Source organism: Ranitomeya variabilis, chromosome 5, assembly GCF_051348905.1.
Source record: "Ranitomeya variabilis isolate aRanVar5 chromosome 5, aRanVar5.hap1, whole genome shotgun sequence".
Classification (NCBI taxonomy): domain Eukaryota; kingdom Metazoa; phylum Chordata; class Amphibia; order Anura; family Dendrobatidae; genus Ranitomeya; species Ranitomeya variabilis.
Window position 1 is genome coordinate 488,931,676 of NC_135236.1, and position 26,802 is coordinate 488,958,477.

The 26,802-nt window shown below is 45.0% G+C and overlaps 1 protein-coding gene across 1 annotated transcript in view; it reads right to left on the bottom strand.

Moving 5' to 3' along the window:
• CCDC87 (coiled-coil domain containing 87) overlaps positions 1-26,802 on the bottom strand; it is a 111,926-nt gene that overhangs the window by 4,375 nt on the left and 80,749 nt on the right. Inside the window, 4 exon segments of the mRNA XM_077262901.1 lie at positions 638-775; positions 2,026-2,069; positions 4,365-4,480; positions 24,376-24,479. Of these exon segments, the coding sequence (XP_077119016.1) occupies positions 638-775; positions 2,026-2,069; positions 4,365-4,480; positions 24,376-24,479 (402 nt within the window).

Sequence of the window (26,802 nt, forward strand, 5' to 3'; positions counted from 1 at the left end):
CCAATGGTCAATATGAAAATTGCAAGATTTCTATTTAATAATTTTGAATACAGATTGTGCTCTGGAGAAAAACTCATTGGAAATTAAAAATTATGTTTCACGGTCCCTTTCCTTTAAAATATCATTCTGCATAAACAACAAATCTTGGCAGTTCCACCAGTGGAATTTTGTGTCCTATGGGTTAGCAAATTGGTTTATGCAAGCAAAACAAGTCTGTTAGAGGGGTACTCCAGTCTACAAAACTGATCACATATCCATTGCATACATGATAATTGTTTGATCCATGCGGGTCCCACTAGAATTGTACCAAACACCAGAACAGGGAATTCATGTTCTGCTTTCTTCTTGTTCTTCATCGGCAGCACAACCATGGCCAAGAGGAGTTGAAAAGAGCGGCCAATCGTGCATGTGCCTCCCTTCCCATTTAAAGTCCAGGACACTGAACAAAATATCAGAGCTCGGAGAAGGCACATGTGCAACGTGAGGACGGTGAAGAAAAATGTCTCCAGTTCTGGCGATCTGTGGGACCTACTCTGATCTACCAATAGTAACGCTCCACAGCACCCCTACTACCATCCTGGGAGAGTAGGCCAAAATGGGTTTATTTGGCTACACACTGACTATACGTACACATTACCTCTTGGAGTCGGTCTCGGTACTCATAGGAACTATATTTAATGGCCATGTCCAGCCTCTGGCTTTCTGGCACATAAAGTACAGTCCATATGGCGCTCATCTTTTTCTGTATATCTTCATGGCAAGGTGTTGGTTCTACCTATACATTCAACACATATTAAAGGAGAAAACTTGAATTTAAAAGAGGACATTAGACTTGGTCACACATCTATTTATTTATAGCACAAAAAAGTATTAAGAAGTTTACTTTTAATAAAACTCCATAACTGACAGATGGCATTTGTATGACGGGGGGATGTGGAGCTTGGTTTTTAGTCACAAGGCTATTTTGAGCCATGATAAATAACATAAGAGTCAACTATGCGCCAGTTTTCTCATGGGGCAATTTTAGAGACACATCCCTTGCAATTATTCTAAATGCCACTATAATGACTAATGTCTGCAATTTATTTTTAGTGAACATACTTTTACTTTCAATAAGTTATGAAATATCTTTCTAAACTGTCTTTTATACGTGTACTAACATTTTCTCCAGGAGAGGACTTACAACACCTGTCTATAATCTCACCAGTGGTCCCCAAGCTTTCTGACCTTGAGAACCACTTTCAGCTCTGAGAGATGGTCACAAGGCACATCCAGCACCTGCACCCCCACAGTAGTGACACCCAGAGACACCATTACCAGTTTAATGATAGTTAAAGCACACCCATAGAAAGAACACCCATATCTTACATTTAGGGGCTCACACTTTACTCCCATCAAGTATTCCCACCAGACTATCACATCCAGCTTCACGCACCTCCTCTGACTGGCAGTATTCTCCTGGCTCCAGCTTACCATATTTATTTCCCCTAGCTCCTTCCCCCAGTATGTACACATCCAGATTATGCTCTTCTTTGCAGGGCTATTGAGAAAAGTTGCCATCTGGAAGCCCACTCTTTATAGCGGTTTGCTAGACCTGGTACTAATGCATCAAGCTGGCAGAAACTCTCAAACCACACCTTATGTGTTCGCCACTACATTCTGGGGAGATATACCCACTTTAACAGCCATTTTCATTTCTAAAAGTGGTCTTCTCTTGGTTTACTATTTATTTTCCTCGCTTATAATTGATTTTGCGGTAATTAAAGGTTGTTACAGACATCAGTGATTTAACACTGATTAGTCGAGGCACTGCATTAATGAGTTTGATAGGAATTGTCAGATGCGTGCCCAGATCTGAGCATAAGAACCTAGGTTTTATTGCAAAAAATACAGTTGCAAGAACTTCGGAACTTCCACTAATAGAAAGAACTGGTATATACATGGGTACTTCTGTACGCATCCTAAAACAAAGAGTGTGATCCTTCTAACATGTTTGTGTGCACTTATTTCACATTTCACTATTACCTCATTTAGGATATCTGTGGCTTCCTTTATGTCACATTCCACATCTGCAAGAAAATGGGGAAGAGATGAATTACAAGAATGTCTAATACAGTTAATTAGAAGGAAGAGTACATTTAGAAGTTTCTTGTTAAACAAATAACAAAACTTATTAAATTCTTAGCAAGTTCACGATCTGACAAGCACAAATGTCCCTATCACCTAAACATCATCTTTATTCTGAGAATATGAAGGACCCCTTATACAATAGTGGGGTGACTGATCCCTCTGATACTGGCAGGATTGTCAGACTTTAAAAGAGAACCTGTCAGCATGTAAAGTAAAGACAAGGCTGTAATGGTTCTGTGATACAGATTGCATTGATACCTTTGGTGAAGAAATCGGCTTTGTGGTTCTTCTTTTATCACCATTTGATGTTTTATGCTAGTTAAGATTTCGGTGCACAGGGGCCGGACTGTATACGGGGTCTTCTCCTTCCTGTGATTTCCTGTTCCTCTGCCTGGAAGAGAAGATCCAGCATACAGCCCGGCCCCTGAGCACCAAAATCTACGGTAACTAGCAGAAAACTTCAAATGGTGATTAAAGAAGAACCACAAAGCCGATTTCTTCACCAAAGGTATCAATGCAATCTGTATTACAACATCATTATAGTCAATGTCTTTACATTACAAAATCGTTCTGACGGGGTTCCGTTTGTCTGCTTTGGCTAACAGGTGTGAGGTATTTATGTTGCTTATCTTTGATATGGGAATTTCGCAGTAATAAGATGTTGCTATAAATTGAATAAGAATTGTTTGTGAAAACTGTTTTTCATGCCCTGTTGTCCCCATTTTAAGGAGTGATGTGAAATAGAGTTAAAAGGAGCGACATGAAATGGCTGCACTGATCTTTGTACTCCTGTCTCAGCTTATGCATATGGAATCAAATAAATTATTTTTTTTATTGGTGAGTACTTCAACAAATCCACATTGACTATCTGTTCTGCTCTTTCTTCATTGATGTCAGCTGCAGACTTTCTTTCGCATACATCGCTGCATAGCAGTTTTCCATTAAAGCAGTTCCTAAAATATTTCCTAAAACTGTTTCATTTAAATGCAGCATTAAAGTTAATGTACCAATTTTAGAACATATCCCCTTATCCTGATAGAACAAGATCCAACCACTACGAATCCCAAGAACAGAGCTCTGAAGAACTCTGTCTGAATAAAGTGGAGGTTCACATCTCTGTTGCAGTCTCTACAGGACTCAGAAAAAGCCAAGCGGTGTTCTAGGCTATCTCCGGTAGTCTTGTACAGAATTAATAGAGAGCCCTGTTCTCAGGATCAATGATTGGGTGGACCTCTAGCAAACAGGAAATTTTCCTCTATCCCATGTAGATAGGGTGCATTTTGCAAACTTATATTTTGATCTTGGGTGGAAATCAAGAGAGAAATTGTAACCTAGGAAGTTCACTTCATTGAATGCTGGGCCCATACTAATGCCGAGTATGGTTATTGATGTTAGAAGCTCAATACTAGGCTACGTTCACACGACTGTGTTTTCGGTCCGAGTGCTATTTCTGAAAAAATCTTGACAGCACTCAAACACTACTCGGACCGATGTTAGTCGACTGGGCTGTTCAGATGACTGTTTTGTTCTTTTTACATGTACCAAATGTCCGCGTTAAAAAAATCACAGCAAGCACCTGTCCCTTCCATATTTTGGATGAGATTCACCTATTCAAATCTATTTATGCACCCAAAAATTGGATAACATATGGATCATCCAGTTTTTACGGACACATTGCAATTCTTAACATGTCACACTATATTTGCTCTTGTAGATTTTATTCATTGCAGATGTATTTAAATAATATATAGATAACAATACAGATGAAAAATTGTGTGTTTTTTTTTTTCCTGGATGAAAAACAGATGATTTTTATATGACTATCTAAACTTAGCATGCTGAATTTTATTTACTGTACAATCCTCATGAGAAAAGAGACTCTACATGTACTAATAGGACCACTGGTACAGGACTGGTTTAATGCATTGTGGCAATATGTAAAGACCCCCATATAACACTTGTCTACATTAATTGTTGATTTATAACAAGCAATTTGTTCCAAGTGTATCACATATATCCAAATACTAATTTTGTTGTATTTGTCTTGGGTTCTCCACTTTGTAGGTGTTCTCCTCACTGGCTAAACAGGAGAAGCAATGGCAGACTTTATTAAAACAGAATTCCCCACTAGCGTAATTGAAAATGTTTTTTCTAAACAAGACAATCTCTGTAAAAAGCAATGGAAATTGTCCATGGTAATTAATAGGTAGATTTTAATGAATAGAAGAGATTACCCTGTAAAGGTGGTTCTGATCCGAGACCCCCAAGCATGACGCTGTTGACATTCCACATGCCAGGTAAATAGCGTTGCTTCTGTTCTCTAAGATCTGCAAGCTTTTTGTCACGTTGCCTGTATAAAATCAGTTGAATATTTGTTATTAGCACACAATTATTTGACTATGAATAAAATAAATGCCGCCCTGTTATGACCCCCCGCTGTATCTATAAATTAAATTGGCAAGGGCAAGGCAGAAGGGAAAACAATAAGAACGCTACAATCTAAAAGCTTTCCCTTGTTCCACAGGGGATTTTAATTAACGCAAAGTACAAATGTTCTGAACAATCTCAGCCCCGTGGATGTATTAAAAAAAAATAAAAACCTTTCAGCTGCTGCTGGTAAAGTGTTCCCATCTGATTATTAAAGACTCAGTGGTATAAATAATATTACTCCAGCAGGATAAATCAATCTGCCTGTGAAAGTTAAGCATTACAACTCAGAATCCCAACGATCCTTCCAGAGTTTGGATAACACGAGGCATGAAAAAGAATCATTCTGGGGTATCACAACATGCTATCCATAGTCCGTCCATACAGAGACTGGAAATCTGAAGATGAGTCGTATCGTAACAATAACCAGACGTCAACCCGGAAATGTAAAGGAGCCCGCAAGAAGCACGTACGCGTATCACATCTATGAGAGCAGAAGAAAGTAGGTCCTCATATAAAGTCTCTTTTTCCGAGCTGAAGTAGGATCCACAGGTTCATTAATGACGGTTTGCAACATACTGTATGTTCTGCTGCCCCTCTGAGTTAAGTGAGCCCCCAAAATTGGCTTCCTGTTGTTGATGATTGGCTTGCACAGCTACTTGCCATTTGTTATCCGGCAAAGAGAAGATCCCCATAAGGGCTCATGCAAAAGAGTGTATAAATCAGACATTTTTTGATCGGATAGTGCACTGACCCATGTTATTCACATGAATGATTCTTTTTCTCGATCTGAGTGTCCGTGAGGAATAAAATCACAGCATGCACTACTTTCATCAAAGTCTCGGATGAGACTCACACAGTAAAGTCTATTGGTGTGAGCTAAAAAAAATCTGATCGCACATGGACTATCAGTGGCATCCAATTCTTACAGATAGATCTCCATTATAAACCTAGGAAAGTCTATGTGATCATGTGCAGGTACTGGTATGAAAACGGATTGGACACAGATGTCACCCAGACGCAAAAAAAAAAGGGACATAGGGATGGCAGATTTATAAAAATCCAAAGAAAATTAGAAAAAAAAAAAATCGATCAAGTTTTCTGTATGAAACTCGAATGATTTTTTCTAAGCTCGTCTAAAGTACACTTTCCTATAGACCTTACTATCTAACACAATGATGACACGTGCGCATATAGATGCCACCGCGGAGGTCAATGTCTGCATGATGTTGTAGGTAAGATTTTGGTATGATCTCCATATCATCATCCAGTGGGAGAGATCTCAGCTGGTACGTGTCTCCATATTCTTAGGGCACGTAGCCATTTATTAGACGTGACCAAAGCGCTTTGGTTCAGCTGTGATATGACATCATGTGTCCTGTGATAACTGTAATCGCAGTGACAGTCACTTTACCAGTCACAAACAATATCACAAGAAGGAATTATCTATACATCTACAGTATGTTAGTGTTTTTTGAGGTTGCAGAAGGCCTTACCATGTTCTTGGATCTAAAGGGTTGTCCAGTCTTCTGCTAAAAGTCTGCAGTCACTCTCTGTAACTGCAGATTTCTGAATCCTTACTGGGTGGGCACTGCACACTGTCAGGATTCTCTAGCAACCGCCAGTCCCATAACCGCAAGTATGCGCTTTGCATATTTATGGCCATATTCCGACATGTGGCCCCCTGGTGTCGGCATCAGTACCAGAGAATCCCAAAAGTGTGCAGTGTGCGCATTGTAAGGGTTCACAAGTCTGCAGTCACATAGAGTGGCTGCAGACTTTTAGCAGGAGACTGGACAACCCATTTACATGTCCGGTTTGTCCTATCTATGTAGTGAAAGCATATCATATGAGCTCCAACACAGACATTGCAATCATCTATAGACACAGGAATTATCCTGGAAATATCTGCACAAATAACGCTTGAGGGAGTTTTATATATTTTGTGAAGATTATTTATTTTAGTATGTTTTTAATACAGCATATCTGGTAATTTCATCAATAATTCATGCATGGGGGCTACATGTCCTTAGTGGTAGAGTTAAAGGGAACCTGTCAGGTCCCCTAACTGTCCAAAAATACAGCTGCGGTGTTATACATGCCAAACCTTGTATTCTTATTAGAACTTTTAAGTGACAAAGTAATGTTGCTATCTTTTATAAAAGTTATAATCTGCTGATCGACATGTGCCAATGAGGCAGGACTTGTCTGGATAGGCATCTCTTAGCATATACTAGTCCTGCCTCGGATCTTCTAATCATATCCCCCTGGGTTTGACTGACATCCTCCATAGAATTTCTATCATGGTAGGACCACCGGAATGTCACATGCATGCACAGTATTTCCAGCAGTCTACTAAAACGGGCATTGTATGGAGGACATCAATCACACCCAGGGGGATGTCATTTGAGGACCTGAGGAAGGACCAGTATGGAGGAAGAAATGACCCACCGGACTAGTCCTGCTTCATTTTCATATACTAAGCAGCAGATTAAAACTTTATTTTTAGCAACATTACTATACAACGTAAGAGACCTTATGCTTATGTAATGCTATAGCAGTGGTTTTAAAGACTTAGGCTGGGATCACACATACGCGAGATACGGCCGAGTCTCGCAGGTGAAATCCCTCCTCTGGCGCCGGCACTTGGGAGAGGAGCGTGCAGCTCCACGTGTTGCTGTACGGCTGCATGCTCCGCTCCGGAGTGCCGGCGCCAGAGGAGGGATTTCACCTGCGAAACCCGGCCGTATCTCGCGTATGTGTGATCCCAGCCTAAGGGGTAGTCTTTAGTTGTTTCATTAAAGCGCACCGCTCCTGAGCTTAATTATTGCAAGAGGAGATGAGCTGATTAACCCCTTCAAGACGCAGCCCTTTTTCGTTTTTGCGTTTTCGTTTTTCGCTCCCCTCCTTCCCAGAGCCATAACTTTCTTATTTTTCCATCAATATGGCCATGTGAGGCTTATTTTTTGTGGGACGAGTTGTACTTTTGAACGACACCATTGGTTTTACCATGTCTTGTACTAGAAAACGGGAAAAAAGTGTGGTGAAATTGCAAAAAAACGTGCAATCCCACACTTGTTTTTTGTTTGGCTTTTTTGCTAGGTTCATTAAATGCTAAAACTGACCTGCCATTGTGATTCTCCAGGTCATTACGAGTTCATAGACACCAAACATGTCTAGGTTAATTTTTATCTAAGTGGTAAAAAAAATTCCAAACTTTGCTTAAAAAAAAATACAAAAATAATTGCTCCATTTTCCCATACCCGTAGCGTTTCCATTTTTCGGGATCTCGGGTCGGGTGAGGGCTTATTTTTTGCGTGCCGAGCTGACGTTTTTAATGATTCCACTTTTGTGCAGATACATTTTACACCATGTTCCAAATTATTATGCAAATTACATTTTTCTTGGATTTTCCTAAATGGTCGGAGCAAATGAGTCAGTCTAATAAAAGTCATCACCCGTTAGAGTATACATCAAATTTTATTGAAGAAACCTCCCAATGATAACAGTATAATCTCCAAAATGAATAAAAACTCAGAATGCACTGTTCCAAATTATTAGGCACAGTAGAATTTCTAAACATTTGATATGTTTTAAAGAACTGAAAATGCTCATTTGTTGAATTTGCAGCATTAGGAGGTCACATTCACTGAACAAAAAGGCTATTTATCTCCAAAACAACCTAACAGGCTAAGTTACATGCTAACATAGGAACCCTACTTTGATATCACCTTCACAATTCTTGCATCCATTGAACTTGTGAGATTTTGGAGAGTTTCTGCTTGTATTTCTTTGCATGAAGTCAGAATAGCCTCCCAGAGCTGCTGTTTTGATGTGAACTGTCTCCCACCCTCATAGATCTTTTGCTTGATGATACTCCAAAGGTTCTAATAGGGTTGAGGTCAGGGGAAGATGGTGGCCACACCATGAGTTTATCTCCTTTTATGCCCATAGCAGCCAATGACACAGAGGTATTCTTTGCAGCATGAGATGGTGTATTGTCATGCATGAACATGAATTTTCTCCTGAAGTCATGTTTCTACTTTTTATACCATGGAAGAAAGTTGTTTATCAGAAACTCTATATACTTTGCAGAGGTCATTTTCACACCTTCAGGAACCTTAAATGGCCCTACCAGCTGTTTCTCCATGATTCCGGCCCAAAACATGACTTCTCCACCTCCTTGCTGACGTCGCAGCCTTGTTGGGACATAGTGGCCATCCACCAACCATCCACTACTCCATCCATCTGACCATCCAGGGTTGCTCGACACTCATCAGTAAACAAGACTGTTTGAAAATTAGTCTTCATGTGTGTCTGGGCCCACTGCAACTGTTTCTGCTTGTGAACACTGTTTAGGCGTGGCCGAATAGTAGGTTTATGCACCACAGCAAGCCTTTGAAGGAACCTACACCTTGAGGTTCAAGTGACTCCAAAGGCACCAGCAGCTCAAATAACTATTTGCTGCTTTGTAATGGTATTTTGGCAGCTGCTCTCTTAATCCAATGAATTTGTCTGGCAGAAACCTTACACATTATGCCTTTATCTGCATGAACTCTGTTTGTGTTCTGTTTCAGTCACAAATCTCTTCACAGTATGATGTTCACTCTTAAGTTTTCATGAAAACTAATAATGTTTTCATACCTTGTCAAAGGCATTGCACTATTTCACGCTTTTCAGCAGCAGAGAGATCCTTTTTATTTCCCATATTGCTTGAAACCTGTGGCCTGCTTAATAATGTGGAACATAATTTTTAAGTAGCTTTCATTTAATTAGAATCACCTGGAAAACTAATTATCACATGTGTTTAAGATTGATTTTAGTGATCCATTGAGCCTTGAGACAATATCATTGTCACGATTCACACCGTGACTGTCAAGATCCCTCAGCCGCTGCCTACAATATGTCACGGATTGGGGTGACTTTAGACCAGCAGACGGCTATCACATGTGCAGGGGGGCTTATCCTAGTTATCCCTCCACTGCCACAATGTGATGAAAAAACACACACGAGGCTATTGACCTCTTGTTTACAGCAGGGGCTTATTTTAGGGATCCCACTGCTCTTCAATATACCATGAACTGCAGGGATTTGTGTCTATCCCGCTTACAGTTCCACTTGACACTTGCAGCTCTCTGGCGCCCCCCTTACTCTCAGGTCAGATTAGGTACTGCACCTGGGGTAATTAGTCGCCAGAAAGGCTGCCTGCTATGTACTGGCTATTGGGCGCACTACAGCAACGCGATAACTACTCCCACTCAGGCAGGAACAATAATTATCAAGCCGCAGTCGCTACAGTGACCCCCCAACAGCCGGCACACGGTAAGCTGCCACCAGCGCCGATTAAACGGGTTCGGCTGCTAACCCAAAACAGTAGCGTAATTCCCTTCAGAGACAGGGTACGGTTTAGGGCAGGAAGAACGAACTAGTATTAAAGAGTATACCCCATAAATGATTTTTAGGCAGTGTTTATAAAATATTTTACAAAGATGTTACAAATGAGACAATTGCAAATATGTACAAGGTAATTATGAAAATAAAAGGATTAAATGAAGAAAAGATAACACTCACATATTCTCAGATCATTGCCTTGCAGGCAACCAGACATCCCAGCTCATTTGTCGTGCTGCTCAGGCCTCACAGGAAAAGACAAGAAGAAGAGCTGGGGATCTGGCCACAAACTTAAGACCTACAGCTAGTGACATCACAGAAAGGGCTGGCTTTTCCAGATCCTCCTACCTTTCAGTCTGAGTACTTTGAATACAAATTGGTCTAATGCTTATAACTCCGTTCCAGTACATATCAGAATCATAGCACACCCAGCATTCAGCTTGTATTAACATGAGCTTTCTTATGAGATCAAATATGTCCTATTATTTACAGAGCAATCCCTACTTCTTCACCAGAGGGAGCTACAAGCCTGTGATTAGAGTCATTGATAGATCCACCGAGAGAGAATAAGAACATCTATTTTCGTGTTTTTAACGTAAACGGTTTGCGTAATATCTTACAAAAATGGAACAAAAGACTTTCATGATTCTAGAAGTTTCTCTAACAGTTCCTGCTAACACAAATTTCCCTTGCAGCTATGACCGTCGTAAATACCTTCCGTCAATAAAACTCCCCCACAAGGCAAGCTCTTCTACACAGACAGATAGAAACACAGGGAAGGAAAGAGAACCAGAGAGAGGGGGGGGTTTAGCCCCCGCATGCTAGCAAGAAAACTAACTTCTGATATTTCATACCATATCGTGACACCTCCCCCTTTTGGCGTGCGCTATGGCGGCAGGACCTCTCGGTATGCCTCCATGCGCACCTCCGTGGGTTCACCCTGGCGGGAGAGTCCATCTGCATTACCATACTCTTTGCCCGCTTTGTGTTTAATGGTGAAGTCAAATTGCTGAAGGGCAAGGCTCCAGCGTAGCAACCTGCCATTGGTTCCACACATGGTGCTTAGCCAGCGCAGAGGGTCGTGGTCGGTCACCACAGTGAAGGTGCGCCCGTACAAGTAGGGCTGCAAGCGCTGCAGGGCCCAGACTATGGCCAGGCACTCCTTCTCAATGGTGGAGTAGGCCACTTCCCTCGGCAAAAGTTTCCGGCTCAGGTACAACACGGGGTGCTCTTGGTCCTCCGAGTCCACCTGGCTGAGCACAGCACCAAGGCCAAACTCGCTGGCGTCGGTCTGTACCAAGAATGGTCGACTGCTGTCGACTGCTTTCAACACAGGGGCGTTGCACAGTGCGGTTTTCAACGCCTGGAAGGCCCCCTCACAGCCATCTGTCCAGTTGACGATGTGGGGTAGCTTCTTCCTGGTGAGGTCCGTCAAAGGTTTTGCCAGGCTACTATAGTGCTGCACTAAGCGCCTATAGTACCCTGCAGTGCCCAGGAAGGACATCACCTGTTTCTTGTTCCTGGGAGTGGGCCAGTTCACGATCACACCCACTTTGTCAGGCTCTGGTTTTAGGGTGTTTCCGCCTACCCGGTGCCCCAGGTAGTGAACCTCCCTCATGCCCATCTGGCACTTTCCCGGCTTGATGGTCAGTCCTGCTCGGTGAATTCGCCCGAGCACCTCCTCGAGATGCTGCAGGTGTTCATCCCAGGAAGGACTGAAGATGGCAATGTCATCTAAGTACGCCACAGCGTACTTCTCCAGTCCCTGAAGCAGGAGATTGACCATCCGCTGGAAAGTGGCAGGGGCATTCTTCATGCCGAAGGGCATGACCGTGGACTCATACAGTCCAAAGGGTGTGATAAAGGCGGACTTCTCCTGCGCCTCGGGGCTCAGGGGAATCTGCCAGTATCCGCGACTCAGATCCATTATTGTCAGGTATTTTGCGCCAGCTAACTTCTCAAGCAGCTCCTCGATGCGCGGCATTGGGTGCGCGTCAGAGGCTGTAATGGCGTTGAGCCCCCTGTAGTCCACGCAGAACCGGGTGGTCCGGTCCTTCTTTGGCACGAGAACTACAGGTGAGGCCCACGCGCTCTTTGACCGTCGAATCACCCCCAGCTGTAACATCTCATCGATCTCCTGGCGCATAATCTGCTGCACCTGGTCAGAGATTCGATAGGGTGTTCGCCGTAGTGGGGCGTGATTCCCGGTGTCCACCTCATGGACCGCTAACTCAGTCCTTCCAGGCCGGTTGGAGAACACGACCCGGAAGGGTTCCAGCATGGTTTGCAACTGCAACCGCTGTGGTTCATCTAGCGAGGCGCTTACCTCCACGTCCTCAATGGACCCACGGGCCTTGGCTTGGGCCAGCATGTCCAGGAGGGTGTCTTCCTCCCCGTCTTCGGGTAAGCTGCAGACCGGTAGGACGAAAGGTTCACGTTCATGATGAGCCTTCATCATGTTGACGTGAAAGGCCTTTCGCCTACCCCGAGCGTGGTCAAGCGTGACCACGTAGGTGACCGGGTTGAGCTGTTGGTGGACGACGTACGGGCCCTCCCAGGCTGCCTGAAGCTTATCCGTTGGTACAGGAACCAGCACCCACACCTTTTGACCCACGTGGTAGGTCCGCTCCCGGGCGTTTTGGTCGTACCAGTGCTTCTGATCAGCCTGAGCCTGCGTCATGTTGTCATGCACCAACTGCGTCAAGGTCTGCATCTTGTCACGGAAGCGCATGACATACTCCACTATGGACACTTCAGAAGGGTTCGGCTCCTCTTCCCAGGATTCTCTTACCAACCCAAGGGGTCCCCGGACTCGCCTGCCGTACAGGAGCTCGAAGGGGGAGAACCCCGTCGAGGCCTGCGGAACCTCTCGGTAAGCGAATAGCAGGTGTGGGAGGTACCGCTCCCAGTCGCGCCCTTGTGTCTCAACCAGCATGCGTAGCATCTGTTTGAGGGTACCATTGAAACGTTCACACAAGCCATTGGTCTGTGGGTGATACGCACTCGATACCAGGTGCTTCACCTGCATTTTCTTACAGAGAGCCTCCATTAGGTGAGACATAAATTGGGTCCCTCGATCAGTAAGCATTTCCCTGGGAAATCCTACACGTGAAAAGATGGCCAACAGGGCATCCGCCACCTTATCTGCCCTAGTTGACGACAGAGCTACTGCCTCTGGGTACCGGGTAGCGTAGTCTACCACAGTAAGAATAAATCGCTTTCCAGAGCTGCTGGAGACGGCCAGCGGGCCCACAATGTCCACCGCAATCCTCTGGAAAGGCTCCTCTATCACTGGCAAAGGGATCAGGGGAGCCTTAAGAGCAGGCCCCGCCTTCCCCACTCTTTGACAGGTGACACAGGAGCGGCAGTAGTTTGACACATCTGTCCCCATCTTAGGCCAATAGAAGTGTTGAGACAGCCGGGCCTTAGTTTTGCTGATACCCAAGTGTCCAGCTAGCGGGATCTCATGGGCAATCCGCAACAACTCACCCCGGAATTGCTGTGGGACGACCAGCTGTCTTTCCCTCAACCACTCCGTTTGTGATTCTCCGGGTACTGTCTCCCGGTACAACCTTCCTCCTTCCCAGAACACCTTCTCCTTATCAGTCTCGGAGAAGCGCGTCCCGGCGAGTTGTCTCAAACTCTCTAGGCTCGCATCTGTGTGCAGAGCGGCCTGAAACTCCTGGCTAGGGGAAGCCAAAAGCGATGTCAGGGTCCCTTCCCCACGGGAGCCCTCTGGGACCTGCACTGGGTCCACCTCTGGTTCAGTCACACTGATGACTGAGGAGGGTCCGGAAGGCAGACGGGTATCTGCGTTCCGGGCACTCTGACTGCGGGTGACAGCAGCTACGTAGGCTGTCTCCCCGGGGATTTCTACAGACCCATCAGCCGACGCTGCTATGGGCTCTACCTCCCCATCCACCCCCATTACCTCAGGAGCATTGCTACTTATGGGCCAGTTACCTTCCTCGGTGGCACTGGTCAATTGCATGGCATCACCTTGCTCACGGTTCCCATGTATCTCCCCATTTCTTGTAGCACCGACACTTGCCCCTGCTAGGGGTTCCTCAGCCGTCTCACTCCGCAGAGCGACGTGGCTGAGCACTCCTGTACCTATGGACACATCAACTTTCACAGAAACATTATTATCAGATACAGTTGGCACAGGTACAACATTTTCACCATCAATCCTACGGAAAAAATGGTTAACAGATGCATCACTACAAGATAAAGCATGGTCAGGTAACACATGCGATTTCCCATCATCATCATCATCATCATCATCAGGGTTAACTTTACCCTCATTAGTAGATTGGGGAGGAGGGTCATCCACGAAGTATGCAACCAACCTCCCCAAATCAGTCCCCAACAAAACATCAGTGGGCAAATTATCAGACAGCCCCACTTCCTTCACCCCGCTCCCGGCACCCCAATCAATAAAAACCCGGGCCATCGGTAAGGGACAGCTGATGCCCCCAATCCCAGTGACAGTTAGGGTTTTCCCCGGAATGATTTCTTCAGGGGCCGCCAGTTCGGGTCGGATGAGGGTTCGTTCAGCCCCGGTGTCCTTGAGGCCTGTAGCAACACGACCTCCCACAGTGACGGGCTGTACGTTGTCACACACCCTCCCAACCACACCACCCACCAAAAGAACAGCTGCATTAGGCCCTGGGGCCTGGGATGAGGGGTTCTTCTGCTTGGCTGGACATTGGTGACTGAGGTGTCCAGTCTGCCTGCAGTGGTAACACTGGCGAAGTTCGGTGGTAGGTCTGGTGCTGTTGGCCACGGGGACAGGACCTCTGGTGTGTTGGCTGGCAGGGGTACTGGCGTTGGCTGCAGGCTTACCCCCTCTCCAGCTGGTGGTGACTGGCTTCCGCACTTCCGATCTACGGTTGGCCTCATAGGCATCGGCAATCTGCGCTGCTTTCGTCACGTCTTTGGGTTCTCTGTCCATCACAAACTGTCGCACCTCAGTTGGGCAAAGACGGAAGAACTGGTCTTTGATCATCAGGTCTCGCAGCTGTACAAAGGTGGTCACTGACAGTCCTTGGGTCCACTGGTCAAAGTGGGTCCCCAGTCCATGCACCACATCACTGTAACTGTCGTGTGGGCCACGTTGGAGGGTCCGGAACTTTTTACGGTACACCTCGGGTGTAAGCTGGTACTTGGCTATCAGAGCCTGCTTGATGGCCTCATAGTCACCATCTTGTTCTTGAGGGAGTGCAGCAAACGCTTCCAGAGCTTTTCCTCTCAGCCCTGGTGTCAGGTACCGTGCCCATTCTTGTGTAGGCAGCTGGTACTGCCTGCAGGCTTTCTCAAAGGCCCGCAGAAAAGTGTCCAAGTCCCCATCCTTTTCCATAACAGGAAAGTGGTCGGGCCGGGGCTTTGGCGTCTGAGCGCTGCTGGGCTCACGGCTGGACTGGGACGACCCCTGCATTTGCAGTTGGGCCATCTGCAGCTGGTACTCCCGCTCCGCTTGGGCCTCTCGCTCGGCTCGCTGGGCCTCTCGCTCGGCTCGGGCCTCAGCCTCCTGCCGGTATTGCTGAATCAGCTGCCGACGTCCCTCATGGTCGTCAGTGGGGAATTCTTTCAAGGCTGCCTGCAGGTGGGGGTCCAATTCGCCCGGATTGCTAACGGGGCGAGCATTCAGTGGTTGGACCTCTGCTGCAGCACCATGTTCGCTGGTGCTGGCATCTGCGGCTTCTGGGCTCTGTGAGTGGTCTAGAGCGGCTTCCCATTGCATCAGGACTGCGACCAGTTGGCTTTTGTTTTTGTTTGCATAGTCAATGTGCTGTGACTTGCACAAGGCCACAAGGGTGTCTTTGGTCTGCTGCTCATAAAAGGTTTCTCCCAGCACAACCATGGTTGCCAAATAAAAGATAGGATAGAAAAACGAAGAAAAAGGGAAGGGATAATTACCAGTACACAATTGTCTCACAACTAATAAACACTGAGTTCGTTCTCCAAACTTATTTGCGCAGAGTTCTCGCAAGAACTTTCTGCAAGTTTTTAGTGAGAGGAATGATTGCTCAAACCAAATCACTAATGCTCTAATATCCCACCGCCTTGCCACCAATTTGTCATGATTCACACCGTGACTGTCAAGATCCCTCAGCCGCTGCCTACAATATGTCACGGATTGGGGTGACTTTAGACCAGCAGACGGCTATCACATGTGCAGGGGGGCTTATCCTAGTTATCCCTCCACTGCCACAATGTGATGAAAAAACACACACGAGGCTATTGACCTCTTGTTTACAGCAGGGGCTTATTTTAGGTATCCCACTGCTCTTCAATATACCATGAACTGCAGGGATTTGTGTCTATCCCGCTTACAGTTCCACTTGACACTTGCAGCTCTCTGGCGCCCCCCTTACTCTCAGGTCAGATTAGGTACTGCACCTGGGGTAATTAGTCGCCAGAAAGGCTGCCTGCTATGTACTGGCTATTGGGCGCACTACAGCAACGCGATAACTACTCCAACTCAGGCAGGAACAATAATTATCAAGCCGCAGTCGCTACAGTGACCCCCCAACAGCCGGCACACGGTAAGCTGCCACCAGCGCCGATTAAACGGGTTCGGCTGCTAACCCAAAACAGTAGCGTAATTCCCTTCAGAGACAGGGTACGGTTTAGGGCAGGAAGAACGAACTAGTATTAAAGAGTATACCCCATAAATGATTTTTAGGCAGTGTTTATAAAATATTTTACAAAGATGTTACAAATGAGACAATTGCAAATATGTACAAGGTAATTATGAAAATAAAAGGATTAAATGAAGAAAAGATAACACTCACATATTCTCAGATCATTGCCTTGCAGGCAACCAGACATCCCAGCTCATTTGTCGTGCTGCTCAGGCCTCACAGGAAAAGACAAGAAGAAGAGCTGGGGATCTGGCCACAAACTTAAGACCTACAGCTAGTGACATCACAGAAAGGGCTGGCTTTTCCAGATCCTCCTACCTTTCAGTCTGAGTACTTTGAATACAAATTGGTCTAATGCTTATAACTCCGTTCCAGTACATATCAGAATCATAGCACACCCAGCATTCAGCTTGTATTAACATGAGCTTTCTTATGAGATCAAATATGTCCTATTATTTACAGAGCAATCCCTACTTCTTCACCAGAGGGAGCTACAAGCCTGTGATTAGAGTCATTGATAGATCCACCGAGAGAGAATAAGAACATCTATTTTCGTGTTTTTAACGTAAACGGTTTGCGTAATATCTTACAAAAATGGAACAAAAGACTTTCATGATTCTAGAAGTTTCTCTAACAGTTCCTGCTAACACAAATTTCCCTTGCAGCTATGACCGTCGTAAATACCTTCCGTCAATAAAACTCCCCCACAAGGCAAGCTCTTCTACACAGACAGATAGAAACACAGGGAAGGAAAGAGAACCAGAGAGAGGGGGGGGTTTAGCCCCCGCATGCTAGCAAGAAAACTAACTTCTGATATTTCATACCATATCGTGACAATCATCCACGAGTTTATTTGAAAAACAAAACAATTAAATCTTTATGACACTTAAATCCAATTTGCATAATAATTTGGAACACAGTGTAATGCAATGTTGCGGCAAATAAAAAAAACGTAATTCTGGCGGTTTTAATTTTTTTCTAATTGATAGATCGGGCGATTCTGAAAGCAGCGATACCAAATATGTGTATATTTGATTTTATTTTGTTGTTTTATTTTGAATGGGGCGAAAGGGGGGTGATTTAAACTTTTTTTTTTTTATATATATATATTTTAAAACTTTTTTTTTTTTTACTTTTGCCATGCTTCAATAGGCTCCATGGGAGGCTAGAAGCTGGCACAACTGGATCGGCAAAGCTACATAGCAGCGATCATCAGATCGCTCCTATGCAGCTGAATTACAGACTTGCTATGAGCGTCGACCACACGTGGTGCTCACAGCAAGCCGACATCAACAACCATAGAGGTCTCAAGGAGACCTCAGGTTGTCAAGCCGACGCATCGCTGAACCCCGATCACATGGGCTCAGCGATGCGCGCATTTCCGGCCCGATAGCCTGAAGCGGTAGTTAAATGCCACTGTCAGCGTTTGACAGCGGCATTTAACTAGTTAATAGCGGCAGGTGGATTGCGACACTACTCCTTGCCTTGGAGCCTGGTGGTGGCCTGTAACCGAGGCAACTCGCAGTACACAGTATATGTAAGAATTCCTCTATTCTTGAGAACAGAAAGGAGTTTTAAGAAGTAAATTGTAAAGTTGTTTGTTTTTACAAGCATTTTGCAAATTTACTTATTAAAGATGAGATAATCCCATTAATAATGAAGTCCCTCAATAAAGTGCTTGAGATAAATATTTCACAGTGTCAGATTAGAGAACTATTTTCTACTATTTGTACTTATTTTGTAATCAGAATATAACAAGTCACAACTTAAACATCCTTTATTAGGCTAAGTTCACATTAGCGTATCTGTGCGCAGCATATCATCTGCATGCGCAAATGCATGCCAAAATGAATTTAAACGCATGGTTACGCTGCGGTTTTTATCTGCATCAGCTTATGCATTACGCAAAAAAACCCGCTGCATGTGCATGCGTTTGTATACGTTTTTGCCTGCGTTTGCGTTGTTTATGCGCATGTGTTCGATATTTCCAGAAATACGTGTCTCAATGGCCCTGTCTCAATCAGTTCCTGGATATGCGCAGTCCGAAGTACGCAAGAGCATCATACGCATGCGTTCCCATAGACAATAATGCGTTGTTTATATGCACTCATCCGCATGCATATGCCTGCACATATTTGACGCCTCAAAAAATGCAACATGTTGCGTTCGCTGGACACCACGAAATGACGCATGGGGACGCATCCGCATACAAACTGATGCCAACGCATGTCCCTGTGTACAAAATGTTAAGGATAGGTACGCAAGATGCATGCAGACAGTACGCAGGCCTACGCTGCGCAAAAAAACGCTAATGTGAAACCTGCCTTAACTGTCCATTAATAGCGTTGTCCATTACACAGATGTAACACAACTGCCTGCGTCCCTGCATGGCTTCTCATCCCCCACCATGCAGGGTACCTACTTACTCACCACTCCTGGCCGTACTCACCACTTCGCCTATTGGGAGGGGCCTGAGCAACATTCTTCTGTAGTGTTGGTGCAACTACTAAGCTATCCCTGAACTCTGAACCAGTTTTCCCTGGGGCTGTATGCCCAAGCCTGAACCTGAACCTGCTTCCCTGGGGCTGTATGCCCAGGCCTGAACCTGAACCTGTTTTCCCTGGGGCTGTATGCCCAGGCCTGAACCTGAACCAGTTTTCCCAGGGGCTGTATGTCCAGGCCTGAACCTGTTTCCCTGGGGCTGTATGCCCAGGCCTGAACCTGTTTTCCCTGGGGCTGTATGCCCAGGCCTGAACCTGTTTTCCCTGGGGCTGTATGCCCAGGCCTGAAGCTGAACCTGTTTCCCTGGGGCTGTATGCCCAGGCCTGAACCTGTTTTCCCTGGGGCTGTATGCCCAGGCCTGAAGCTGAACCTGTTTCCCAGGGGCTGTATGTCCAGGCCTGAACCTGTTTCCCTGGGGCTGTATGCCCAGGCCTGAACCTGTTTTCCCTGGGGCTGTATGCCCAGGCCTGAACCTGTTTTCCCTGGGGCTGTATGCCCAGGCCTGAAGCTGAACCTGTTTCCCTGGGGCTGTATGCCCAGGCCTGAACCTGTTTTCCCTGGGGCTGTATGCCCAGGCCAGAACCTGAACCTGTTTCCCTGGGGCTGTATGCCCAGGCCAGAACCTGAACCTGTTTTCCCTGGGGCTGTATGCCCAGGCCTGAACCTGTTTTCCCTGGGGCTGTATGCCCAGGCCTGAAGCTGAACCTGTTTCCCTGGGGCTGTATGCCCAGGCCTGAACCTGTTTCCCTGGGGCTGTATGCCCAGGCCTGAACCTGTTTCCCTGGTTCTGTGTACCCAGGCCTGTAACCTAAACCTTTTAGCTGTTTCTGATCTAGTCTGAATTAGGACCTATCGCTGAACCTGTTTGTATCTAAATCTGGATCTTTCTCTAAATCTGCTGTGTTTGTGCTAGTACCTATCACTATAACCTACTGTGTCTGAATCCGTATCTATCTCTATTCTGTTGTTGCTGTACAACATTAGTGATCTGTGTGTACACTTGCTACTTCATTGTAAGTACCCTGTGTGAATCTGGTTCTATCTGTCCTGCCTGTAGCTGTCCTTGTGTTTGTCCTGTGTGTTCCTAACCCTGACTGTTCTATGTGACCCTGCTCTTGTCTGTTCTGTGGGAATCCGAGGTTCCCTGCCTGTCCGCACCTGCGGTTGCATGCCTGCCTGCACCTGTGGTTCTCAGTCTGATCGAATCTGAGGACTGGAACCTTTTCTGTCTGTGACTCAGTTCTTCCTGAAGCTGTTCATGGCCATCCAGTCTGAATTGAACCCTACCTCTGCCTGTATATCAGCCGTGCCTGCCAGTAGCCACCTGCCAATATATCAGCTGTGCCCGCCTGCACTTGCCTGTATATCAGCCGTGCCCATCAGAACCTGCCTGCCAGTATATCAGCCATTCCTGCCTGCCAGTATATCAGCCGTGCCTGCCTGCCAGTATATCAGCCGTGCCTGCCTGCCAGTATATCAGCTATGACTGCCAGTATCTGCCTGCCATTATATCAGCTGTGTCCATCTGCCTGTATATCAGGCCGTGCCCACCAGGACCTGCCTGCCGGTATATCAGCCATGCCCGCCTGCCAGTATATCAGCCATGCCCACATGCACCGACCAGGGCCGGTTTTAGGCAAAGTGGGGCCCTAGGCAAAAGTTTAAAATGGGGCCCCAAATGCTAACATATTGCACCAACAGAAACATTTTGGTTGTAGCTACATGCGCTGATTTCAGGCCACTAAACGAGCGTGATCAACAATATTGAAGTCATTCACCACTTGTTTCCAGCCTCTTTACACTGGCTGGGGACAGAATGATCACTAGTAAATCAATCTGTCCCCATACAGTATCATCTTAGCAGAATATCTGCAGTTTTAACTGGGCGATGTGCTGATGAGAACAATGATTTTTGTTCCGGCATATACTGTACATACATACACCGTACATACACACAGATACACATACCGTACATACACACACAGACATACACATTACATGCATACACAAATACAGTTATATACACATATAGTATACACATACCGTACATACATATACCATACATACACACAAATACACATACATACACCGTACGTACACACAGATACACATACAAATACAGTATATGCAAACACATACATATATCATACATACAAACAGATACACATACATATACCATCATACATACACATACCGTACATACACACATGCATATACCGTACATTCACACAAATGCCGTACATACACACAGATACACATACATATACCGTACATACACAGATACAGTTATATACAGTACATATAGTACACACATACCGTACATACATATAAAATACACCCAAATGCACATACCGTACATACATACATATACCGTAATGCATACACACACATATACCGAACATACAGATACACATACACGTACCGTACATACACACATACAGTATATACACATACCGTACACACATATACATACACATATACTGTATGTACATGCACATAAACATACATATATACCATATATCCATACAAATTATTGCACATACACAGATACACACATACTGTACATGCATACACACACAGCCATACAACTATACCATACATACACACATATACTGTACATACACAGATACACACACACAGATAGAAACATACACATAGATACACACAGATGCACACATACATATACAAGCATATACATACATACATACATACTAATCTTCTATAGGTGATCAGATGAGCCCTGCAGGTCAGTTCAGCTGGAGAGGGCTGCAGACCCCACTGTGGGGGATGGGGCACAGAGCAGGCAGCACTGATATCGGCCCCCTGCTGCTGGCGTGCTGTCCCCTGCAGTGAGCTCCTCCTCCATCTCTTCTCTGTGAGGAGACGCTGCAGCCTGCTCTGAACAGAACAGTGGAGGGAGCAGAAGACCCCCTGTAAGTCCTGCTCTTCCTCCACTGCTGTCTCTATGTGCTGTGCAGCTGGGGCCCCTGACTGTAGGTGAGCAGCACTCACCATTGGGACGCTCCATGCAGGGGGACAGACGGCAGTCAGTGAGCGCTCTCCTCAGTCTAGTCACTGTGAGGTAAGGAAAGCGTTCATTGGCCAGCGTCTCTCCCTCCATGACACGCCCCCTTTTTGATCTCCTGCACTTCGCGCCCCGCTCTCTTCCCCGGCACCCGATGTAACATGATTACAGGAGGGAGTGAGGGGGGCCCGACCCTGCATGATACCGGGCCTGCCTGCAGGGGCCCCCTCCACCTCTGGGCCCCGGAGCAGTGCCATCAACAGTATGTCTGCCCCTGGCTGGGGGCCCCTAGGACAGTGGGGGCCCCAGGCAGCTGCCTAGTCTGCCTGCCCCTAACGCCGGCCCTGGCACCGACCTGCCTGTATACCAGCCGTGTCTGCCTGTACATCACCTGTACCCGCCAGCGCCTGTGTGCATACCAGCCGTGGCTGCCAGTACCTGCTTGTCTGTGAATCAGCTGTGTCAGACAGTATACCTACAGTAGCTGCCTGCATCTGCCTTTAGTGTCCTGTCACTTTGGGGGTCAGCAGCCGTGCGTTCACGGTCTGTCCTGGAGTAGCACCTGGCATCCATCTGGAGCCAAGTCTAACCCCACCATCAGGGGCTCTAGTGAAGAGTCGAGTGTTCGCTTAGCCACGCGCCTCCAGGTTCTCCTCGGTCCACGGTACAGTGGGTCCACGAACCACGGGAGCCTCCTGTTCAGCTGATCAACGGGGATGCTGGATGGCGCTCCACCACTAATACTAATGACCTATTTTAAGGATAGGCCATCAATATAAAAGTCCCAACAACCCCTTTAAGATAATTTAGATAGGAAAACCTAAAGTTCAGTTAGTTTGTTGTGAAACAAATAATGTGGTTTTCTTCTACAACACAACATCCTGCTTGCATTCCTCTTCCATACTGCACTTCTATATTTCTGCACATCAATCACCATCTAAAAAAATTAAATATTCACCCTTTCATATTTTTAAGAATGTCCAAAATATATGCTAAATCTCTAATAAATATTGTTATAAGAGCTCCATTTGTCAAATACAGAACATCAAATTGCAGCATAAACAAATAATTAAAGTGATTCTGTCACCAGATTTTTGCTACCCCGTCTGAGAGTTGGATGATGTAGGGCAGAGACCCTGATGCCGGAGATGAATCATTTACTTTATTGTCATATAGAAAAATGGCTACAAATATGGCACTTCCCAGAACTCAAGAAAAACCTACAAAAACACGGAAGCCAATGCCACATATCCAAAATAAAGTTTAAACAAATTCTTTATTACATAATAAGATTAAAAATTCCACAAAAACGGAGATACAAATGCACAAAATAGTACCGCCATATATAGGATAATATATTTAACAAGGTATATATACAAAAATCCACATAACAGTAATCAGTTAATCAAATTAACATAAAGATCTAAAAAGAGACGCACAAAAACCCAATCCTGATTCTTATAACCAAAGTAAGACTATTATGTAAATGCCCTGGGTAAATCAGCCAGAGTGCAGTGCTTAATATATATAGCCACATGAAGGTAATATACAAAGTGCAGTGCTTAATGTATATATAGCCACATAAGGGTAGTATATAAAGTGCAGTGATTAACGCGAAACGCGCGTCGGGTGAGGCACCACATATACAGGTTATGTATTCATCTCTTTCTACTATAGGTTATATTTAGGCGCATGTTTATGGAGCACTTCAGGATTGGGTTTTTGTGCATCTCTTTTTAGATCTTTATGTTAATTTGATTAACTGATTACTATTATGTGGATTTTTGTATATATACCTTGTTAACTATATTATCCTGTATATGGCGGTACTATTTTGTGCATTTGTATCTCCGTTTTTGTGGAATTTTTAATCTTATTATGTAATAAAGAATTTGTTTAAACTTTATTTTGGATATGTGGCATTGGCTTCCGTGTTTTTGTAGGTTTTTCATTTACTTTATTGGTTGCTACAGTGTTGATAAAATGCTCTGAATGTTGAGCTCTGTTTAATCCATTTTGGAAAAGCTCAAGTATCCTCATAGCGTTTGGCTCTTTTCCACTCAGGGTAAGGGGCGCAGTAAGATGGCCGTATAACACTGACAACGATAGCGTTGCAGTCCTCGGACTCTCCTGAACTGAGCGTGATGTGTATTTCTATGCAGCTGTCACGCTGCGGTCAGAAGAGCCAACAGCCAGTCTGACTGTGACCTACTAAGGATTTCTTTTAGAGACTTATACTGGTGACTTCCAGACCTTTTTTGTTCTTCCCTCCTCAGTTTGGCTGCGATAGTTGCCTGTTCTTCTTCCTCAGAATCACTCTTATATAGATGGTATATTACCTTTAAGTAATCCAGATCCTGAAAATGAACACACAAACTCATTAATATAGTATATGAGCAGATTCTCATTGACAAAATATTGCCCATATGGCCCCACATGGAGGCTCATGGGGCAGACTCTGGACAGTCGTGCAGGTGCTAAGCCCGAAACCTACATGTCTGGCACTTTGCTTTATTCCTCTCACACTGCTTTTAATGATATATGATGTTTGTTCTTCACCCACACATCTGAGCGATTCCAAGCTAATCAAGAATTAGAGCAACTTGCAATGTAAATGGTTAAAATGATTGGTGACAAAAGTATTATGTATTGATGATAATTGTTAAATATGTGTCATCCTCTGATCTTTCATATTTAAAGCAATCTGTCACCAGGTTTTTTTGCACACGAGAACAGCATGATGTAGTGGCAGAGACCCTGATTCCAGCAATGTATCACTTACTTTACTGCTTGTTGCAGTTTTAATTAACAACTGTTTTATCTTCTGCAGATCCAGCAGTTCTCTGAATGCTGAGCTCTGTAGAGCCCCACCCACACCACTGATTGGCAGCTGTGTACACTGTGCATAGGCCAAATAGGTAGACAGTTGCCAGTCACTGGTGGGGGTGTAGTTGGACTACCTGGCATCAGGTTAACTAGTCATCTAGTGAAAATCTCCTGCTGGTAAAACATTGATTTTATAAAAACTACACTAAGCAGCCTAGTAAGTGACACATCATTGGAATCTGGGTTTCGTTCTCTACACTATACTGCTCACAGATTAAGTGTCAAAAACCTGGTGACAGATTTCCTTTGAGTGGCACTCTAAATCCAATCTAAGGCCTCCTTCACATGTCCGTGCTGCAGTACATGTGGCTTCCGTTTTTTTCACATACCAATTATAACCTATGCTGCTTTGCACATGTCCGTGTTTTTAAAACACGCAGAGACATGTCCGTTTTTTTCCAGGAAAACGTATGACAATGGCCAATACAAGTCTATGGGTCTATGAAAAACACATAGAACACACAGATGGAATGCTGGTGCTGTCCGTGTTTAACATTGCAAAGTATAGGAGAAGTTTTGTCATTTCTTTCTTTCTTTAACCATACAGGAAAAACACAGATGGCAAACACAGACACACAATGACACACCAATGGAAAACACTGATGGCACCAGTACCTGTTTTTCAAGTGCATGTTTAAACGCGGACGTGTGAAGAAGGCCTAATTATCATTCAAAATAAGTCCTACGTAAGGTTTTTTGTAGTAATCCACAATTACTTTTTACATAACCAATGTATAAGACGTCAAGATGTGGAAAAATATAGAAACCTCTGGGTGGAGGCTGTTGTAATAAATAAAAAACAAAAACACAAAGGTTTGAAATTTTGGAAAAGTTTTTATCAACTCATATTTGCTGAAAAATGCTGTGACTTTTGGCGTTTTTATGCAGGTCCCCCAGCTTTGCCAACTATTGAAAAGTGTATGGAACTTAGTGGGGAAGGGGCATACAGGGCCGGTGTCACCACCCGGAACACCCAGGCAAGTGACAGGGCCCTGGACAAACAGGGGGTCCCACTCACTGTCGGCAGGGACGTAAGTTCTGCGGTTGCAGTGATTGCCATCAGGTCTGTGCGTGGCAATACAAGCTGACGGCCGCTACCAGGGGTACATGGCAGTGACATCATGCGCCCCCATCACATGAACCCTGAAGTCAGCTGCCGGCTTCAGAAGAGGACGCCGCATGGAGGGGGAGCGGATGGGAAGTGAGTATTTTTTTTTTTAATTCAATGAGTACACAGTGGCCATAGTACTACATTGATGACTATAGTCTGTGCATTATACTGTATGGATGAACTGTCTATTATACAACATGCATGATTATGTACTGTGAAATTATACTACATGGATGACTATGGGCTGTGCAATATGCCACATGGATGACTATGGGGTGTGCATTATACTACATCGCTGGATCTGCAGCAGCAGGCACTATATGCCTATGAATCTTCTACATCAGGTGAGCAGTTACATTACTGGCGAATCTTCCTTTAAATCGTGAGATAAGACATCTATCTGCGCTTTTTCTTTCCTACAAGGTATATTACTAACCATTATACTACATGAGTGACTATGGGCTGTGCAATATACCACATGGATGACTATGGGCTGTTCATTATACTACATGGATGAATATGGGGTGTGCATTATACTACATGGGTAACTATGGGCTGTGCATTATACTACGTGGATGAATATGAGGTGTGCATTATACTACATGGGTGACTATGGGCTGTGCATTATACTACGTGGATGAATATGGGATGTGCATTATACCACATGGGTAACTATGGGCTAT